Source organism: Lepeophtheirus salmonis, chromosome 9 (genome assembly GCF_016086655.4).
Source record: "Lepeophtheirus salmonis chromosome 9, UVic_Lsal_1.4, whole genome shotgun sequence".
NCBI classification, from domain to species: Eukaryota; Metazoa; Arthropoda; class Copepoda; order Siphonostomatoida; family Caligidae; genus Lepeophtheirus; species Lepeophtheirus salmonis.
The window spans coordinates 19,650,854-19,671,952 of record NC_052139.2 but is presented as its reverse complement, the minus strand read 5'-3'; the positions used below and the strand labels follow the sequence as shown (position 1 = coordinate 19,671,952).

The following is a 21,099-nucleotide window of genomic DNA, read 5'->3' as shown; positions in this document are numbered from 1 at the left end:
AATTGCTCACAATATGTTATCAGGGTTAACCATCGAAATATAACAAATAGAACAAAGTTGCACCATTTAAAAAATGTTACATCTTAGACGGAGGGCATATATAGACGTCACAGATTTCATTTTATAATACTCCAAAAAAGAAAGCCCTGTTGAAATATTGCTTATTATTAAGCAAAATAAACTCATTTCTCGAAAAAAAATAGTCTAACGGCTTTAAAAAATTGGGGAAAACAACAATAACAACTAAATTGTAAAAATATGTTTGTTGATGTATCTTTCATTATCCTCGACATTTAGAATGATGACTTCACGTGAAAGGGCTCATAATAAATGATACAAAATATAAAATGCCAGTTACTATAGAAAACAAACCCTATAATGAAAAAGTGTTGTTTCATTAAGAAAATGATGGATCATACAATTTTTAAAAGAAAAAAACAATAACACACATATGAGTTATAAGTATGACGTAACAGACACTTTCTTCCTTATCCATTTTATTTAGGAATGAAAGGATTCCTTTCCATCTTCTTAAATGTGTGTATGTATAATGCCAACAGTAAGAAAAAAAAAATTGGCTTCATATATATGTATTTATGTTCGTAAAATTAATTTAATAATCATCAATATATATAGGTATAAAAAAGGAAAACCAATTGAATCAAATTACCTAAAAATAAATGAATATAAAAAATCCCTCCCTCCTTTCACAATTGCTTTCACTTATTGCAGCAATTTACAACAAGAAGAATAAAAATAGGAAACCTCCCCTCCTTTAAAAACTCTCTAAAAGTAGAAGTATAATTAATATCTCACCTGTTTGCTAGTCTTTTGGTGTTGTCTAAACAAGTGATCAAAGATAGCACCGTATTCTTCATGTATCCTTTGCATCTCATTTATATGCTCCGCGACTTTCTCCATACCAATAAGAGCCTCTATCAAATGCTGTTGTTCATCTGACTCAGGGCGAGTCAAGTTCTTTAGCTGTTGTAAGAGTAAAGGATATTTGAGGATTCTTTGAATAGGCTTGATTAAATAGGACTCAAGAGCAGTTGAGTGCTGCTGACGTGGATTTAGAGATAAAAGAAAATCTTGTAGTTGATGATTGCCATCGTCTATAAAAAAAGTTGAAAAATAACCCATGAATACAAATCGGTAATAAGGATAGAATTAGTATATAGAAAATAAAAGTTCATCTAATATATATAATAATAATATCTGAAGGATAATTGCTTCACGGACCATTTACTTTTTGCATTCAGGGCTTTTGCATAATTTATCATTATTCTCAAATGATTTTATGTACATATATAAATCCCTTTGTTATGGTCGTTTCTTTTTTGATTGGAGGTTTAAATCAGGAAGGAAATATTGTGTAGGTACCATATAGATATGTATAAACCTATTAGAAAGCAGCTAAATGATTAACAAATAATCTTGTAAGTTTTATATATAACTATATCCTATGTAACGTAATTAAATTAACACATACAAAAATTCTGAGAATTCAAGCTCTAATAAATAAGTTTCTATAAAAATTAGGTTACGTGCACATCTAAGTAATAAAGCTTATGAAAAAAAAGATACATAAAAAGCTTTTAGATTCAAGGTATGGATACCAAAAGATTGTTGGTAGTTGAAAACTCAATAGAGGTTGCTAGGGACTTAGGTATAAATAGAAAGGCTGTTTATAATATCTTAAGACTTTCTGAATATCGTGAAAGATTTTAAAGAGTCTGTAGACAATGTCGAAACAAGACAACAAGGACTAAGACCAATGTAAAAGTAATCCATACTTGAATCAAGAGGAATCTAGCTTGGAGCATGAGACGCTCAGACATGAGTGAAAGAACCATCTGAAAGGCAATTAAAGAGCATTTTGGGTCTTAGTAAAGGGCCAATTGCAAAAAAACTAAACATCTCATTAACAACAACACTAAAAAGAAAGACTCACAAGGACTAAACTTCTTCTCAACAAGCACAAAACGATTTTCCGGGTTGATAGTATGTCCAACAGTCCTCATGATCGTTTTTTTTTATGAGTTGAAACATGGATATGTCCTAAATGATGTAAAATTTACATCTAAGAAAAAAATCTGGTCTCATTGATGGTTTTGGATCTGATGGAGAAAGATGTTGACCGATATTTATTACATAAGGCGAAAAAAAAATTAAGAATAAAGTAGATTTGAGGTTTCTAAAGGATCACGTCATTCCATGGATTATGAAAGAGTATCAGGGCATTCATGTGTATACAATCAGCAAATCAATACAAAAGTTGTAGAAAAACAACATGCATTCTTTTTGGACAATGGACATGTGGACCCTAGCTTACCAGGCTGGAACCCGTTGGACTCTTCCATCTAGGTACCATTTGGGAAAGCTGCCTGCAACAACCCTCACTCATCAACAGCATCTTTGAAGGTCGCTATTAAAGCTGCATGGGCAAAATTGGATAACGACTGGATGGAAATGGCTTCTATAAATTTTTTTGGAAAAGGTTGGAGGCCGCGGTAAAGGCCAAAGGTTGGGCATCTTAAATAATGTTCAATACAAATTACAAAAATAAACTGTTTCACCAAGTGTATACTTAATTACACCGTATAGTAGTCGGTATTTGATGTACTTGAACCATTTGTTTTTTCGTAACACTTTTGTTAATTTAAGAGTATTTACTTTTTTGAATATTTGCACTCTTTTTATTATTTGAATAGTTGAACCTAGTTTTGATTCATAATTTTTTAAAGGAAAAAACCTATTTTTCATATAAAGTATAAATTCTATTGTGCTATTATTTTATGCAAAAAGATCAAGAGAAAAAGACATGGACCTTATCAAAACAAACACACGTTTAAAAGATTTTTTAGACGACAAACGCTTTGATTTAAAACATCTGCTTAAGAACATAAATAACTTTTATTTAAAATGTGAATTATAATTTATTCTTTTAATTTCAAAAGAACATTTAGCCTCGAAAGAGTATAATCCTCATAGCAATATTGATTTTATTTAAACTTATTTGACAGGAAAATCAGTGCAGGTTAATGGTGGATTCACATATTAATGAGTTTTATATGTAAAATTTGAAATCTTGTCAATTATGATTTAAAAATGAAAAAATTGACACGACGTCAAATTCAACTGACGCTCTTCAAATGAGTGAATCTACTTTATAATTTTTTTAATGTAAAATAAAGCGATTGCTGTCGTATTAAAAAGAAAGAATTAAACGTATATATATATATAAATAGGTAACCATGGCATTTTATTAAAGGTTATCATAGCAACCTGGAGTAGTTTTTGTATAAAAGGAATTAACTCTTGCTATTGACAGATAATTTATAGATATATACCTAAAAATTAAATCTAAAGTTACTACTAAAACACGGGCATAAAAGGGGAAATAAGGACGTTATATAAAAATAAACTTTTAAGCTTGGTGTGGTATTTTGCAACGTGTTCACTTTGACATGGTATTATAAAAAAATACACACGTATGTACATTTCTAATAAATAAGCATTTTCAAATAAAGATGGTAGAGTAATTCCCGTACGTCATACTTTCTTTTTCTTTCTCAAAAATTGGACAGAGTGAGAGTGGAAATTTAATTATCAAAACCTTTTAATAATAAAGAAACAACTTGGCTAAATGAAGCGACGCAAAAATTATGTTATTGAAGTAGGAAAAGAAGGACTAGGAGCCGATCAATGGACGTAGGATGAGTCCAGAGAGATCATTATTTCTACAAGTGATCTCCTCCGGCCTTGTTCCTCAGTCTATGGATCGACTATGAGGCCATCTTTCCCTCCCTATAAGAGAAGAACTCATAACCTTCTCCACATAATGATACCTTCCATTTACTTCTTTCTTTAGAGTGCTAATTGTCCGAATATCTCGAAAAAGTAAAGTCCCTCTTCTTCTACTCAAATATCACAAATATATTTACTTAGTATTTAAAGGTTGAGATAATTAAATTTTAACTTTCCACTATCGGTGCCTCCAATTTCCAGATGGAAAAACAAAAGTATGAACTCTGGGTAAACTTATAGACTGTACCCTTAATTAGTTACATATTATGTACAATTACAAGCAAATTTGATTCTAGGAAATCCGGCTTTCACTTTTTCATTTCTCTTTATTTTTTTAGTCATAATTAGTGAGGATATTAGTGATTGATCAAGTCATTAACTGATTCTATTCCTTTTCAAATACATATTTTTAATGTATTAAAACATGCATTAGTTTTTGTGAGTTGGGTTTAAATACATATATTGACTATTATATTCTTCCTTTACTGCATGGATGATGTAAAAAGGAAGTCGATAAAAGAAACAAAAAAAAAAAAACCAAATTATCAATTTGAATTTAATTCATCTTTTTTGATTGAGATAATTCTTCTGACAAGGAAGATAAACTTAAAAGTTATAAGGGAAATTTTGTTTCTGCTATATGAGTACATACACATTACTCTAGTAAAAAAATGATTTCCCATTTACCTGCAGTTTTCAAAGCATTACAACTGCAAAATACATGGCACATAATTGTATATAAAAGTGTACTCTATAGCCATCCAGGTGTAGCCACTTCAAAGTAGACAAAAATAAGTATAACAGGAGGACTTACTTGGATGTAAAGCTTTCTGAGCCTTTGAATGACTTGCACAAAATGAACTATAAAGTTTGAAATGATTAACATAGTAAAGAAACGCACTTCCAATGGAAAAAAGGACATTCTGAAAAGGAAAAGGGGTAGTAGGGATGTGTTTGTTTGTTTAAGGGTTTGAGTAATTTGACTATACTACCTTAAATTGACTAGTAGAATCCAATGAATGAAATTGAGCTTCAGATTCCAGAGCTTCTTCAAGGGTCCTAAGGAACTGTTGTTGAAAGTTATATATTTCTTGGATATTACCAAATAGTGTGCTAATTTCGCTATTTGAGAGGAAAGCCTCCCTCTTGAGGGGTTCCAAATATGTTTTCATCAAATAACCCAAATGTCTCACATATGCATGCTCCGTATCTACTAATTCCAATATCACTTTTCGTAGCTTCTCTGCATCTGTGAGTGAACGAGAAGTATTCATTTGTGCTCCTGACTCAAGACTTTCTGTAGGGCTCATTAGAGTTGGTCCTCCCGTAGAGGGGGCATCAACACTAAGAGACTTTCTTGCTGCAGGCTGTGGAGGAGGTCCTGGAGATGGAGAGGTTGAGGGATGTTGTTTACTACCTCGAAGGAGAGCATCTACGTCCAGAGCGGGTTGATTCCCAATGATGACACCTGTTCCTCCTCCACGAGCACTCAATTGCTTTAAGCTTTGTTGAGCTTTGACAGCTGCAGCAGCTGCAGCAGCAACTGTGGCTTGGTCTGATCTCTCTGATCCTTGTGAAGTAGGTGCTGTTGTTGAGTCTCCATCAGGGCTGACAGGAATCATACTTTGATTCTTATCTAGAAACCAAATGATAACATTCGTTTTGGATATCATAATAATGAATAAAAAAATTGAACTTACTCCATTCAGGAGCTGGTACAATAAGACTAGAAATGATGTCCTCATTGATAGCATTGTCACTTGGAGGAGGAGGACACACAAGCCTCTCAATCATATCATCCGTACTTTTGAGCACACTTGTTAAATCTGGAGGTTCTAAAAGGATTAGTGCCTAACGAAAAAAGGTATGAGGGGTAATGAAGGACGAATACCTGTTCTAGATGAGCGCATCATCATACACAAGGATATCTCCTCTTGGAGAACTGATTCGATAAACATCATGTCCAAATCACTCACAATGGCTCCATTGATCACCATAATCTCATCACCTTTTATAATACCTAATAAACAAACAGAAATGTAGAAAAAAGTACATCAGTGTAAGACCTTGCCCAAAAGTAAAGGCTACTCAAAGGCAGGCTACTACTACCATTGCTCATGGCCACACTCCTCTCCTCAACACGACTAACATAACAACAAAGCTCATCCTGTTTCTCAGAATTCTCAACCAACTCCGCCTCAACTGAGAATCCCCACATAATTTCCAAATTATCTCGACTTAATTCTACTTGATATAAAATTTTGGCACAAACTTCGACAATTTCGTGGGTATGAAGCTAGAAATAAAACCCCTAAAGAGTTACTATTCAAAAGAAAAAGTGTATGATCCTTACATATGTTTCAATCAGGTCAGAACGATGTGGCACAAAGTAGTTTTGATTTGGCATATCTCGTCGCTTCTTGACTCGAACAAAATGCTCAACAGGGTTCAATCCTTTTTTGAGACATCCAGCTGCTAAAAAGTCATCCACTGTCATGGCATCATTGAGATAGAATGTTACGACCTATGCAAAATGACATTCAGACAATCAAACAAAAAAACAACGCTATTAATTATATGAAACCTTGAAGTAATAATATTGTTTTTAATAAGTGTTTTATTGCAGGGGTTTTTGTACGTTTTCCCCCTCTAATGTAAGTTACTACTCCAGTTCATTAAAAAATGAAGAACTTTTGTCTTTTTTATATTATAGGAATAAGAAATTAACTTTTTTATTTAAAAAAAGAGTAATTAATTCAACATTATTTGTTTTAATTAAGTTCTATATTATTTAAAATAAAATCTAACTAGGCAGTTAAACTAATGTGTAAAAAAATTAAAAGAATAATAATAAAGTCAGACGTGTATATGATAGTATTTGAGAAGTGAATTTTACAAAGATAAATGAACAAATTGTCAAAAAGAGTTTTCCTCTACTGGGGTGCACAATGCTAAAACATAAGAATATTAAACGTTTTCTCTGTTTGAATACAAATGAACTTATCTCATCTACAAAAAAAAAAGTTAAATCCCTCATTTCGGAGAAGAAAAAAATTAATTATTTTGCTCAAAAAAGTATAAAAGTCAAGAAAATTAAAATTTGGACTTTCTTTTTTCCTTTTTTGAAAGGGAAAACACACTACCAAACTACATACATAGTAAAAAGGATTAGAAGGCTTGTCACTCATTAAATAGGTAAATCCGGTGCAGGTGCAGGGTTGTACATTAATTTTTTTGTTAACTTGTCATTACGACAGGTTCTGAAGTCTATTTATCTGCTATACAATTTGAAAAGTTTGATTTAAATAGTGTTTTAGAAGGAGTAGTTATAATCAATAAAAATCTTGTGATGACAATAATCAATTTGTAATTAGCTTATGTTTTATTAAAAAGTAAGTCTGATTAAAGAAAAAGTTACTGACGGATTTTGGTGAAACTTTGTAGGGATATTAAATATACTAACTGTAAGTTGCCATTCAATTTTGAGAGGTTAATATCAGGTCAAAGGTTAAAAATACATATTATAATTTTAATTCTCTTGACGTATTCAATTTGATCATAATATTTGTCTTAAAAATAAAATATTTTTTATTTATTTATTGGTTTTAATATCTGTAAAGATCAATATCACAAATTTTATTCAAAATTTATATTCCTCAAATTCCGTGTAAATAATGCCTATCGTTGTGAATTAATTAAAATAAACCAGAAACTCGTGATTATATACGATAATACAACTGTGTCACATGTGAAAACGAACTTAGTTGGCAGAAATACGTACCACCTGTCCGTTTGGAAAGCATATAGCCTGTTCCGGACGGTCTGACAAGTGTTAATGTAAAGCTAGGAGGTGCTACCGAAGCTCTTAAAACATTTAAGTTACCTTTTTGTTATTGTAATGGAAGATAATTTTTTTTTTGAATATACATTTCTTAAAGTATATTGATAAAAATATTGCAGCCAGTGTGGCGATCAAATATGAGGGGCTCTTAATCTTTACCCACATATGTAATTATATCTCACTACCAACTCACCTGATTATCTGGAAGTGTAACTTTAATAAGTTTATCAGTGTCTCCAGGACTGGATGCAGGGCCTGAGGCCGTATTGAGTGTCAGAGAGCGTCTGGAAGATCCTGAATTACTTCTGGAAAGTACGGGGGCTCTTCTTTTAGTTGCCCCTCGACCTGCGAGTAAATTATTGAGCAATGAAGGACTCCTAGCGCAAATATAGGCGTGGAAGGAGGAGACGGTGAATACTCCAAGACGATTCAGAGTCACCTTGGTAGAGGGAGTCACTTGTGTCAGAACACTCTGTAAGAAAAAAAAATACTGGACGTAAACTAATGTAAAAATGGCATACGTCAGGTCCAAGTATACATAAAATACTTTTTAACTACTCACACATGTATATGAAGGTATGTAAACAAATTAAATTTGAAGGAGGAGGTTGAGTGGCAGCCTTGGGCTTTATTTATCTAATTTCAGAAAAGCTTCGTATATTCTACATTTTTTTATATTAAATACAAAGGATAAACTTTCTCTTACATATTTATGTACATACAAATCTAGGGATTTAATGGTACAATCTACATTCTAAATACATACATATGCTTGCTTGTATATGCAGGATTTCTGTAGGGTAGAACAAGTAGTGATCATGTTCTATGTTTGTACATAAAGATGCACAATAAGGATGTGCTCTCATACATACTGCAATGATTAAGAGCTAAGATCTATTCATTTCCTCAATGTCGTTTGATCATACATTATGTTGTTCCTCTATATAAGGATATATACATACATAATCATAGAATGTTGAAAACAAACATTAACAAAAAATAAATATTTTTGTACTCATAATAAGAACAATCTGAGGGATAGTTATGCTTTTGCTGCATCAATTAAAAAAAACACATAACCTATAGTAATGTTGATCGGTATACAGTAGTATTAGTACAACGCACTAAATTGCTATAAAAACGGTACTTAAAAATATTGGACCACCGACGGTGCAGTCCTTTAATTGGTCAGATGTAGTTGCACTTATTAAACATTTCCTAATCAATCCCCCCCCACCTTTCAGGCTTTTATTATCAGTCCCATCTTTCTTACCATGTATTGCTCTCTCAGTTCTAGCTATCTTTTTTATAATAATAAGTTCTAGTCACAGTATATTTTCTCTTTGAAAGAGAAGAAGTTATGATGGAACTTAAGCAACTCAAATGAAGCAATAACCGGTAAGAAATATTGATATCCTTACTAAAATAGTCAATACTTTATCTTATACTCATTAGTTACAAATATGATATGTACATTACTTAATGAGCAATTTATTAACTCCTATTTAATTAGGCTAATCAGTAAGATTAACAACCTTCATTAGATACATCAAAGTCAGAAAAGGCTAAGTAAATAATCTCCCAAATAAAAAAATATATAGATAATTATGAGTTGATCATTAGAGCACTACATTTTGAAAGGAGAACATTAAGACTTATTTTATGTTCCTTCTACACATAAACATTCTGAAAGGGTTTCATCATCCTTAGGGTTATATTACACAAAATACAATATGTACCCCACTACTGCAATAATTAAGAAATCTAAGAAGGCTTATTCCTTTTCTCAATTATGACTTTTGCTCATGAATAATATATATTGTGCGTCAACATACAAACAACTTTGAAGAAATATCAAGGAGAGGAGAACATCCAAGTATATAATATGTGAAGTAAAAAGTTATAAGCGTTTTTTTCGCTTTTTTTGACAATAAAATTGACATTGTTGGGATCATTCGATTAAGATTGTTCCAAACGTTTTCTGGGAAATCAATACTCTGTTGGGTCCATACACAAGATTTTTTTTTTTACTTTTCACCTTGGTCGTAGTGATACTAAAGAATGTATTGAATTATTTAATTACAATATTTTAACACATCATTCTAATTAGCAACTATTAATCAATACTATAATTTCATTTTCATATACATATTAAAATTGCATGGTTATTATGTATTGATGATTAATACTACTGTGGGCATTTGAACATTAATATGAACTAGATAATAATTATAATTTAGTAATTTAAAATTAGACCATTTATTCATCGATCATCCACACAATGCTCAATTATCGCATTATTTTCATCCCAAGTACTGAAAACCCTTCATTTTTTGGTTGCAACTTGTACAAAATATCAACTTGTACACAACATATATACATACAAACCAATATCTCAGACCCTTTTGAGTCCGTTATAGGCTTTATATTCAAATTTTTGGTATGATTTATGATACCGAGGAGTTTTATATATAGTTTAAAATCTATATTTGAGTTAAGTGGATCTGATATGGCCTTTTCAATAAATTTTCTCAATTTATTATTCTTTTATTGTGACAATCAGTTTCGACTACTTTCTGTGCGACTTGCCTGGGCTTAAAAGGGTCAAATAGAATAATTTGTTCATAGAAATTGACGATAATGCGTCAAAAATAAACATCATTCTTTCCTACGGTTGTGTTGACTACAATGGTTAAGGAATCTAAGAAGTCTCATACATTAATCCTTGATATTGTTTGCTCATAAATCATATATGTAGTAGTGCATCGACATTAAAACAATATTGAACAAAAATCAAGATTAGGAGAACTCCCAATTATTTTTTTTTATTTCATGGTTACATACGCCCCAATATTTATTAATATATTTGAGTCCATTATAGTATTTATATTCAAATTACTACGATAAATTTAGACAGCAAAGAACTTTGGCTATAGTTAATAAACTTTATATGATTTTAGATACTTTTATTTGCTGTAATGGCTAAGGACTCTAAGAAGGTTCATTCTGTTCCTCAATGTATTTTCCCTGTAAATCCTAACTGTGGCGCGTATATAAAAAACCAATCCCTACAGTAAGCGAGAAGATCCCAATTTATTTATTCTTTTGATTCATACATATGTAAAAACCTATATTTATAAACAACTTTGAGTCAATTAAAGGCATTGTATTCAAATTTCTTGGATGAGTTAATATATCTAATAATTTTGACTATAGTTTGGAACCTTTATTTGAATTAAAATACTTAATTTGGCCCGAATATGGAGCCTTTCAAATGAAATTTGACCATGGTTCATTCTTTTATTCTATTGATCAAATTTGATTACTTTAAGTGAAAGTTGCAGCACACCCGAAGGCTTAATAAAAATAATTTATTGCTAGAAATTGACGATAATGCGCCAAAAAGAAAAAGTTATTTCGCTTCGTTTATGTTAAGAAGGCACATGTGAGCCGCTTACTCCAATAATTAAGCACTCTAAGAAGACTTATTCATTTCTTCATTGTCACTTTCTCATAGATCATTTATGTAGCGAGTTAATATTTAATGAGAATATAGCGTAATGGAAAAGGACAGTATGAAGATTTTAATTATTTCAGCGGAAGAAATATTCTGTACAATACACTACAGCTATGAATAACTTTCAGAAAAATTATTAAATATATAATTTGAAAGAAATTAACATTTTGTAAGTCATTTTTTTTTCTTTACAAAAAATAAAAAAAAAATCAAACATATTTGGGATTATGCAAGAGAAAGCGAATAAATAATGTTTTTATTATTATATATATATTTAAATATAAGTATATAGTAAATATATTTCACTATAATAGTATTATTAATACATTATATTCATACAATTTGTCATAAACAGAGTTACTACCTAATACAAAAATGATTTTTTTTTTAAACTTGAAAAAAAAAAAAAAAAGGATTTCAGTGTTGAATTTTTTTTTTTAATGCTGCAGGTTTGTTTTTTTTCTAAAAGAAATCTGTCCCTTTTGAATATATATGCTTAAAAAAGTATATACAAATCCACACAATATATATTCATATAATCATAACGTCATTTCAAAATCATGGCAGACTAAGGATGTGTATCATGCAGATGCATGTGTGCCCCGTCAATACAAAAGCAAGTTAAAATGATCTTTTTCATAATTGAATAGGAAGTATGTTTTTTCCACTTTTGTTTTCAATGTTCCTTTAATTGTTCAGAGGGAGTTGGTACTCATTAAGTATTAGTATTATAATTAAACCATCTGACCTAGGAATTCTCTTTGAGGTCGTCCATCTACATTTAGTATATTTCCTTCTCTAGGAACGGTTAAGATACGAACCTAAGAACATTGACTTCAAGAGATTAATTTATCCCGAGTGGGTGGTCCATAGTGGCTACGCATTACATTATCACTGATACAAACAAAGGTTTCCTATCTATAGTTAAAATTCTAAAATATCCTAATTTTGAATACAAAGTCTATAATTGACTCAAATGTGTCTAATAAATATTGACCCGTGTTTATATACATATAAAATAAAAAATATAATTTTTTGATTTTCTCCTTTTCTTGATTTTTTTTCAAGATTCTTTTTAGGTTGAGGTACAACACGTATATCAGTTACTAATTTCCCACCGGACGTAAAGACTATTGGCTCCTAAGAACTTTACATATTATAGTCTTAAAACCTTCAAAATATAGAGGTTCTATGATTTAAAATTGCCATGAAGGAAAATTCCTAGTTAGGAAAACTCCCCATATTTTGTTCAAACATCTTGATGAATAATAACACATTATAACTTCGTTTAATATTATATATGACAAATATCTAAACATATTTATGTTTTCCATTCCCCAAGGGAGTAACTTCAAATGTGAGTAATATTATTGCAATATAGTAAGGAAGTGAATAAATAGCTTGGGGCCCCTTAAAATATGGTTCAATACTCTTTTCCCTTGGATTGGAGAGTGTCCTGGGGGTGGGTTGGGATTGTTAAAAATCACCACCAATGCAGCACATACATTCAAGGAACCCCTCTAACACCAAAAAGTAGTTTATAGCCCTCGGGTTGGGTTGGGAAGTCTTGGTAGTGTTAACAACCTAGTGTCATGTTTCGAATCAACTAGGTACATGCCTCACACTCATTAATTCAAAAAAAAAAATTATAAGCTAAGTTACTACAATGTATACTTCTATGATATTAGTCAGCACACCCAAATTGAAATTAATTGGCGGTGGTAATTAAGGATCCAGGAATACCCCAAGTACCCCCTACAACCCGAGGGTTTGGAACTATTTTTTGGTATTAGAGGGCCTTCTGGGATGTACTCGATGAATTGACATTGGTTTTTGTTATAAATAATATTAAGCCAATTTATTATGTGATATTATTCATCATGAAGTTTGAATAAAAATACTGGAAATTTTCTTCAGGGGAATCTTTCACGGCAATTTTCGTCAGGGCTGTTTTTATAGTTTCCTAATATTCAATTACAAAAATCCATTTCCTAACAAACACACGAGTTAAAAGATATTCATAGTGCAAGCAAACAATTTTATGCCTATCATATTCAATGCAATCATTTTTTTTCATTGACTTGTCTGTTCCCTTTTTCCTTAGTAGCTCGCTCAACCAATTCTCCCCTATGATTTATAGTATACTGAATTGGGGGATGCTGTGTGATCTGTTAATCTGCTTTTCTATATATATTCGTAAATATATTAATATAATCTCATTAGTCTACATATTCGAAATGGATTAGGGGTAATTACTATTTCTATTTAATATTATTCCTTTAATTAACAATCCTAATTAATTCTTATCTACAGATTTGATGATGAGCCTCACATTTGTACACAATAACAGAGTTGTGTAGAAATTGCTGATGAAAAATGATTTTAAAGTTTTCTTGATTGAGGGAGAGAAAGTACAACCTTTATCACTTTCGTGCTTCAACGATGTAAATTAAGATTGAATAATGTAAAAACCATATTCAATGACGTCGCAAATGACATTGCAATGGAAGGTTAGGGCTCATTGTGGATAAAATAGTTTAGGGAAAAAGAAATTTGGTATTTTTGGTTTAATTTAAAAGCTTTAAAAGGTGTGTTTGAATCATCCGATTTAAGCGAAATATGTTCCGTTCTGATCAATAACTTTTTGGCAATTAGAATCCAACTTCATAATGTCTTTCTTTTAGAAGCCCTTGTCCCTATTGCCAAGAAATTCAGATAGCCAATTTTCACAGGCCTCTATCGAGGGCAAAATTGTACCCGCAAGTGCGTTGGCCAGAGACAGAAATAGGTATTAGTCACTTGGTGCCCGGTCCGGACTGTAGGATGGATGCATAAGAACTTCCCATTGGATCACCATGAGCTTCTGGTGTGACATCAAAGATTTGTGGCCTGGGGTTATCTTGATGATGTTTTGTTGTCTCCTATTCACCAATGCTGGCAACTTCAAGCGGTTGACTTGTTCACATTAGAGGCAAAATTGAGCAGAAAATAATCGCTCGAACCACTCTTGTGCAACATGAACCGAAAGAGAATCGACGCCGTATACATCTCAAATTTTCTTAGTCGCTTTCGACACGTTTTTCCCTTTCAGATAGTAAAAAAGTAAAATATGGCGAATTTCTTCTATCGAGACCTCCATATTTGACGCAAAGTAATGCACGACTGAACTGGGCAAGCGTAATACTGTCCGTTAAGCGTATCTAATATTCAGCCACATCTTTACTACGCGTTATCGTTTATGTCCAATAATAAAAAAGATATACTTAGTTAAACAAAAATGGGTGGGAAATACAGAATTACTTTTTCCCCGAGTTGAATGAGGTTGACTTGTATTTGTCAATTATAGTCAAATTCTTTCAACAAATTATTAATCGGAAATTGAAATTCATGTAACCAAAATTAATCCTTGTTATAAAAGAATGATAAATTGATATATTTTATTTGAAAATGACCATATGGGAGTCAATATTAGCCTCTTAAATAAAATTAAGGCTCTAGTTAATAGCTAAAACTCTTGCTTATCTTAACGCATATCACAAATTCGAATACAGATCCTATAGTTGACTAAAATGTGTCTACTTTTTTATTTCATAGCAATCTTTCATAAAGTTTCCTTTCCCTTATCTTTGTTTAATATTGTTTTTGTGCTGACGTACCACATATTTGTAGTATATAATGGACAATTTAAAAAAAAAAAAGAAGATATTTAAGAAAGTTCATCAAATGAATTAAAAAAAGCCTTAATATCTGTTTTGAATACTATTTTATACCAACGAAAAGCAATGACATTCGAATTAAATCAGATAATATTTTTTTTAAATGGGAGAAAAATATTTTTTTTAAAGTATTTTATGGCAGATGGACAAATTCAGTTGTAACAATTGTGCTATCTCTCTTGAACATACAGTAAGTATTAATAGGTCAAAATACCATGGCATTATCAATTTATAGTCAATAATTATAATGATTCTGATTGAATAAAACGTTATGAGAGTCAAATGGTACATTTCATAACGTCTTATTTAATTATAATTTGTAAAAAGAACCATTTTGTTTAACAACTATATATTGGTGCTATCATTTCCTTTTGATCAATTTAAATTTCACTTATTTATAATGAATTTATAAGTACGAGTAATAAAAATGAGGTCGTTTGGATTTTATAATATTAAATATACCATAGGAAACTTATTAATATGTAATTGAGACAAGAAAAATTAAAATTACTGGTTTAAGAGATATACTAGACATCTAATAGAATTTCAATCATATTATTTTGGTGAATTAACATAAAAACAATCTTGAACAAAAAAAATGTCCCATATTTATAACATCATTTAGGCATACAACCAATTATTTCATGAACTTATTTTGTCAATTATTTGGCTTTATATTCCCTTTTCTGGAACGGTTTCAGACACATAATAACCGCATCCCTATTTTAAAACCTTCTTTTGGCTTATAGTAATCCCTTTAGCTCCAATATGGCCTTTCAAATAAAATGCATCTATTTATGTTTTCATAAATATACTTTATATTCTCTTTTCTAGGAACGATCGGGGCGAGAACCTACGCAGATTGAGTTCATGAAAACAATTTTTCCTGAGCAGGATGTCCATTGAGCTATGCCTTTCCCTGATTTTTTGATACTTTAAGTACAATTTGGAGACATCCAAAGGGTTAATCTACATATCTTTTTGATTGAAATAGACGAAGATTTGTTTAAAAATAAAAAGGTAACTTAGACTCAATTTTTGCGAAAAAATTATAGCCTGCTTTTTTGTTGACGGGCCAGAATTATATTTATCAATAGCACACTGTAAATTCTTCATACAAAGTATTTCATTTGACAAGAACATAAAAGTTTACATAAGATTTATCAAGTTGTATGTGTAGGTCTTATCAATTTTTTTTTGTATATAGAATAAAAATATGAATGTTTTCAAAGGAGACAACTTTACACATCCAGAAAGGATCCTATTTTTATATATATATATATGTACATATAAATATCTCTTTATAAGATTAGATGAATGTCTGAATACAAACAAGTATATGCATGCATATATGCTTGAGGAAAAGATTATTGCACTAATATATATATATAATCTCTAAATGCTCTTAAATATACATTCTTAAAAGATGGATCGTTGATGGAGATATTTCTTTATATTAAAAAAAAATATATTATATTCAAGGCTTTCAACTCTTTTGAGTAATTATTTAGTTTTTGTTCCAAAAACTAAGCAACTTTAATTACATAGACCCTCCCCCAAGTGCTAATATATGTACTCTTATGATGTAAAACTGGGGGAAGAAAAAAAACTACAAAAAAACTTTACAAACTCATAATCAAAAAGGAGTATAATTAAATTTAGAGTAATTTATATATTGTCATGGAAATTACTTTATTTTAATAAATATTATTGCCTCCAAAATGGTAAAAGAAAGGAAAATAAAATATGGAAGTAATTAACATTTGAGCTACGCAGCTCTTAATGAGTCTAATGCCAATGTGTGGGATGTGACAACTGTTTAAATCCTCAAGATTGTAAAATATATGTTGGCAAATTGATAAAAGAGATATATATCTTCTGACAGTAGTGTTGGGTTGGTCTAAAAAGACTGCAGTCCTATCTGTCCAGTTCTAATAAAATGTCTCAGTCCTAGGACCGGTGCTAATATACATAATAAGTTAAAGCACTAATATCTTGCAGGTATTTAGGTAACAAATACATAAATATTTTCTGGATCCGTCTAAAAGAAACTAAAAGTCTGTATTCCCATCTGTTCTGTCGTAATAAAATGAGTCATTCCTAAAACGGTCCCTTATTGGTCTTTTATGGTAAATACCACAGCTGAAATAACGTTGATGCAAATTACATCATTTCAGCTCTTTTAGTTTTAGGATAATCCCTTTCAATCAAACAAAATCCCTCAAGTTTAAAGTAAGAGGTTTTGACTAGAGCGTACAATACTTTAGCTGATTATTTTCCTTGTTTTCATATTCAAAATTAAAAAGATCAGACCGGCAAAAAAAATATAAAGAAAGGGAAAAAAAGACTGATTGGGAAATCTGTCCAAGGACCAATTTAACATTTGTAAGACAACTATTCTGCTCCTTTTTCTCTAATACATTTGAATTTTCGAAGCATGGAGAAATAATGACTTAGAGCGTTAATATCTCACAGATTACTAGCATATACTTTAAAAAAAATATATATATATGTACATGCTTAGGAGGATTTTTTCAATTGTCACATCCCTACTAATAAAATATGTTGTATTTTTATGAATGAATAACAATTATATTCTTGTATTACTAAAGAGAAAGTTCTAATCCGCAAATTAAAAACGCGTTCATGAAGACATGGTTTAAAGTAACTAGCTACGGGCTACATAGAAAATGAAAGGACTTACTTTTGGGTTGGGAAGTTCTTCACTTTGTAGAGAGGCCATGTAGCATCGAAGTCGGAATTGTTCACAATGAAGTCTCTCAAGGTTTTCTTCCCATTGAGTAATTTGATTATCTATTTGATGTTTACTATTTTGCTCAGAAACAACGGATAACTGGAGCTCAGCCATGTGCTTTAACTTTTGATCCTGTGGGTTATGTACAAAAATGAAATATTTGGAGGGGGGATCCATTTTCATATGTGGTGGCACTTACTGATTCTATTCCTTTGTCTAAACGATAAATTTCTTCCTGAAGAAGATGTAATGTTCCTGTTTTTCCACGATGCCTTGCAAATGCTGCAGCACAGGCGGAATGAATTGAATTAACCCAATTTTCTAACTCCACTTGACAAGGAGCCTAATGAAAAGAATAGATGGTTTATTAGTTTATGAGTAGGGATGTAATATAATACCAAATAAAGGCGCAGGGACAACAATAATAATAAAAATGTCAAGTGGAAGGCTGCTGCAAAACACTTTATTTACATATGGTTATTAAGGTCTTTTTATTTTCTGATTGTTTGTAAATGACAGGAACAGCGAATAAATAAAAACGAAAATAATAACATATCTTAAGTTCAAGCAGGTTACTAAATGAATCTTTTATTAGTGTTGTTGTTTACCTTTAGTCTGTATTTATTACAACTACTTTAACGAGTACTGAAAATAATAGTACTATAAATATATATCTCTCGTGAGGGAGTTTTTGTTAAGGTTGGAAATCGTAAAAAAAAAATAGAAAATTAATATAGTATGTAGTCAAAACAATTTGAAGGATATTTGAAAGGAGATAAGCTGTAAGACGAGGGGAATAAACACGAGCCCCACTGCATAATAACTCCGTTTTTGATCCTCAATTCTTTGGAGAACGTTTTTTTTTGGAATCGAGAGAACAATGTTTAATTTACGATTTCGATTCTTGTATATTATTATTTATTACTAGTATTGAACTATTTATTACTTTTTTAAGTTATGGACAAAAAAAAAAAAAAAAAAAAAAAAAATAGCCTCCCTCCTCCTAATTAATCATTTTTTGCTTTCTCCTACAAAATTGAATATTTAAAACTTAATTTAATTTTCCAAATTTTTTTCCATTAACATTAAATTTTCTATTAACATCTATGTATTCTGAAATTTTTCTCTAAAAAGTGAAATATTTTAATTGTTTTTCTCAAAAATCTTATATTAGAATTTTAATTCTTGATTTTTTTTTTTAAATTAATTTTTGAGAACTACTGTGGATTTTGGAATTTTTTTTATATTTTTTGAGCAGCTGTGGATCTTGTAGATATTTTTTCTAAAAAATTTAATTTTTTGTGAATAGCTGTGAATTTTCGAAAAAAAGTTTGGTATATTTGAAATTTTTTTCAGTAAAAATTTAATTTTTTGTTTTTTTTTACAATTCCAAAATTTAAAAACTTAGCTATTGCATATTCACAATATAATGTAGATGGTAATTCATGTTGCACACTCTTACAATAGCTTGTTAAAAACCATAACGCCCTTACCTGAAAAAGATATGCATCCCCAAAGGCTGTACTGAGACAAAATATATAGTCCCGCTTAGGATGCTCAGGAATGGCTTGCATTATTGCTCCATCCACAATGATAAGATGCTTCGGAGTCGCCTCGACACTCCTTCCCTCCCGCGAATCACAAGGATAGAATAGAAGTGTTGTTCCTTTTAAGCAAACCCAATAACCCTTCCATCCTCTCTTTCGCGCCAACTCGACCTGATGCTTCTTCCGAAGAAGCCACTTCTTGACTGATAGGAATCCAGCTTTTCGTACAGCTCCAGTACAATTAAAAGAGGCTGCAGAAGAAGAAGAGGCTTTGGATGTCTTGTAAGGAGAGTTATGATTGCTCTCAACTTCTTCTTCATCGGATACGGCTGTTGTCAATGACATGCGGTCCTCATCTGATATCTGTTGATATAATTACAATGTATACATTTAAATATGAATATTTAACAAAAGGATTCTAGATATAATCTCATAGATAAAAAAAAATAATACAAACTCACTAGAGTTTCTCCAAAATGAAGGAAAAAAAAGTTTGTTTAAAAAAAAAAAATAACAAAAATTATTAGCAAAAAAAAAAAAAAGGAAGTTTTTTTTTTTTTTTTTTTTTTTGTGAAACAATATTTATGTCGTAAATATTTTTTTGGTGAGGCTATAAAGTGCTTTAACAACTGTTTGAAGAAATAATAGCGAAGAGAAAAAAAATGTATTCAAAAAGTAATTACACATCAAAGAACGAAAGACGTTAAATAATTGTTGACAATCATATTCATGGTGTATCAAGACATTTAGTAATATTGAAAAATCAATAAAATGATTAAAAAAATATATAAACGCCCTTAATTTCTAATTAATATGTGTTGGTGGTCAAGTATAGGCTTTTATTTGAATTTATTCGATGGAGTGAAATATCTGGGAATGTAAAATTTAGTCTAAAGCAATATTCTTGACTGTTTTTCATTGATTACATTGTAATCGTGTAACCATTAAGTGCAATTTGTAGGACACCCAAGGATTAATACGAATAATTGATTAATAGAGATTGAAGATCATTTGTAAAAAAGTTACAAATGTAGATAATCTAAACTTATATTTGGGAAAAATCATCCTAAATTGCTTTTATTGTGAGGGACACATTTACAAAGTGAGCTTTCTAAAAAAAAAAGCGACAATGAATAAACAAACCTTTTTTTTGTTCAAAAAAATAAATGGTTTTTATTCCAAGTTGTCAATATTTCCTTGATAGATAATCACCATCCAAAAAAAATAAGCTCTCTTGATCTTTTTATATGTATTTATATCAAATTGATTTATGCTAAAAAATAAAAACATTCATAAATTAAATAGACCAAGGGATTCGTGAATTGTTACTCTCTTTCTGTGTCCCAGTTGAAAAAGGAGGGAGGGATAACCTTTGTCATTGTGACTGAGAGGATCACATACAGAAACAATTTAAAAATATATATATAAAGCTACATTGGTGCACATAACTAAAGTCCCTCATTTGAAAAAGGAAAAAAATCTAAAAGGATCGTTATATAATTTATGAGTTATATTTAATAAAACCCTCTCTTTGAGTAAAAAAAAAAAGTACATATACATTATTATTATGAGTCCTAAAAAATTATATCTCCCCTCTCTCAACCACAATGAGGTAACCAAGCATGTTACATATGTACGCTATGTAGAACATTGTGTTTGAAAAAAAGAAAATAAACCAAAAAGTAGTTAAAGTGAAGAAGGAAATGTTGAATACTAATTGTTCAAATATAAAAAAATTATACAATGTACTCTTTCGTCATCTGTCGTTTATTGCTACTCTTATGGTTTATTAGTGTTCTGTACATTGGTTGGTTGAAGTAAATCAAATATATTAAGTTATCTTGATTATAATATATCTACAACAAAATAGAGAAATGCCCAAATATTTTTTGAGAATGGAGAGTGTTTAGGCA

The 21,099-nt window shown here is 30.6% G+C and overlaps 1 protein-coding gene across 38 annotated transcripts in view; it reads right to left on the bottom strand.

The window, feature by feature from the left end:
* sif (still life) overlaps nt 1–21,099 on the bottom strand; it is a 146,706-nt gene that overhangs the window by 5,417 nt on the left and 120,190 nt on the right. For 25 of the 38 annotated variants that reach the window (XM_071891076.1, XM_040719977.2, XM_040719979.2 and 22 more), the window contains 11 exons: nt 19,133–19,549; nt 17,839–17,982; nt 17,589–17,771; nt 7,845–8,123; nt 6,164–6,334; nt 5,917–6,106; nt 5,702–5,830; nt 5,511–5,645; nt 4,803–5,446; nt 4,625–4,733; nt 817–1,115 (listed from right to left, as the gene is read on the bottom strand). In XM_071891076.1, coding sequence (XP_071747177.1) covers nt 817–1,115; nt 4,625–4,733; nt 4,803–5,446; nt 5,511–5,645; nt 5,702–5,830; nt 5,917–6,106; nt 6,164–6,334; nt 7,845–8,123; nt 17,589–17,771; nt 17,839–17,982; nt 19,133–19,549 — 2,700 coding nt within the window. The remainder of the gene's footprint in view (nt 1–816; nt 1,116–4,624; nt 4,734–4,802; nt 5,447–5,510; nt 5,646–5,701; nt 5,831–5,916; nt 6,107–6,163; nt 6,335–7,844; nt 8,124–17,588; nt 17,772–17,838; nt 17,983–19,132; nt 19,550–21,099) is intronic. The other 13 variants (XM_071891086.1, XM_071891068.1, XM_071891069.1 and 10 more) reach the window with 3 other exon arrangements.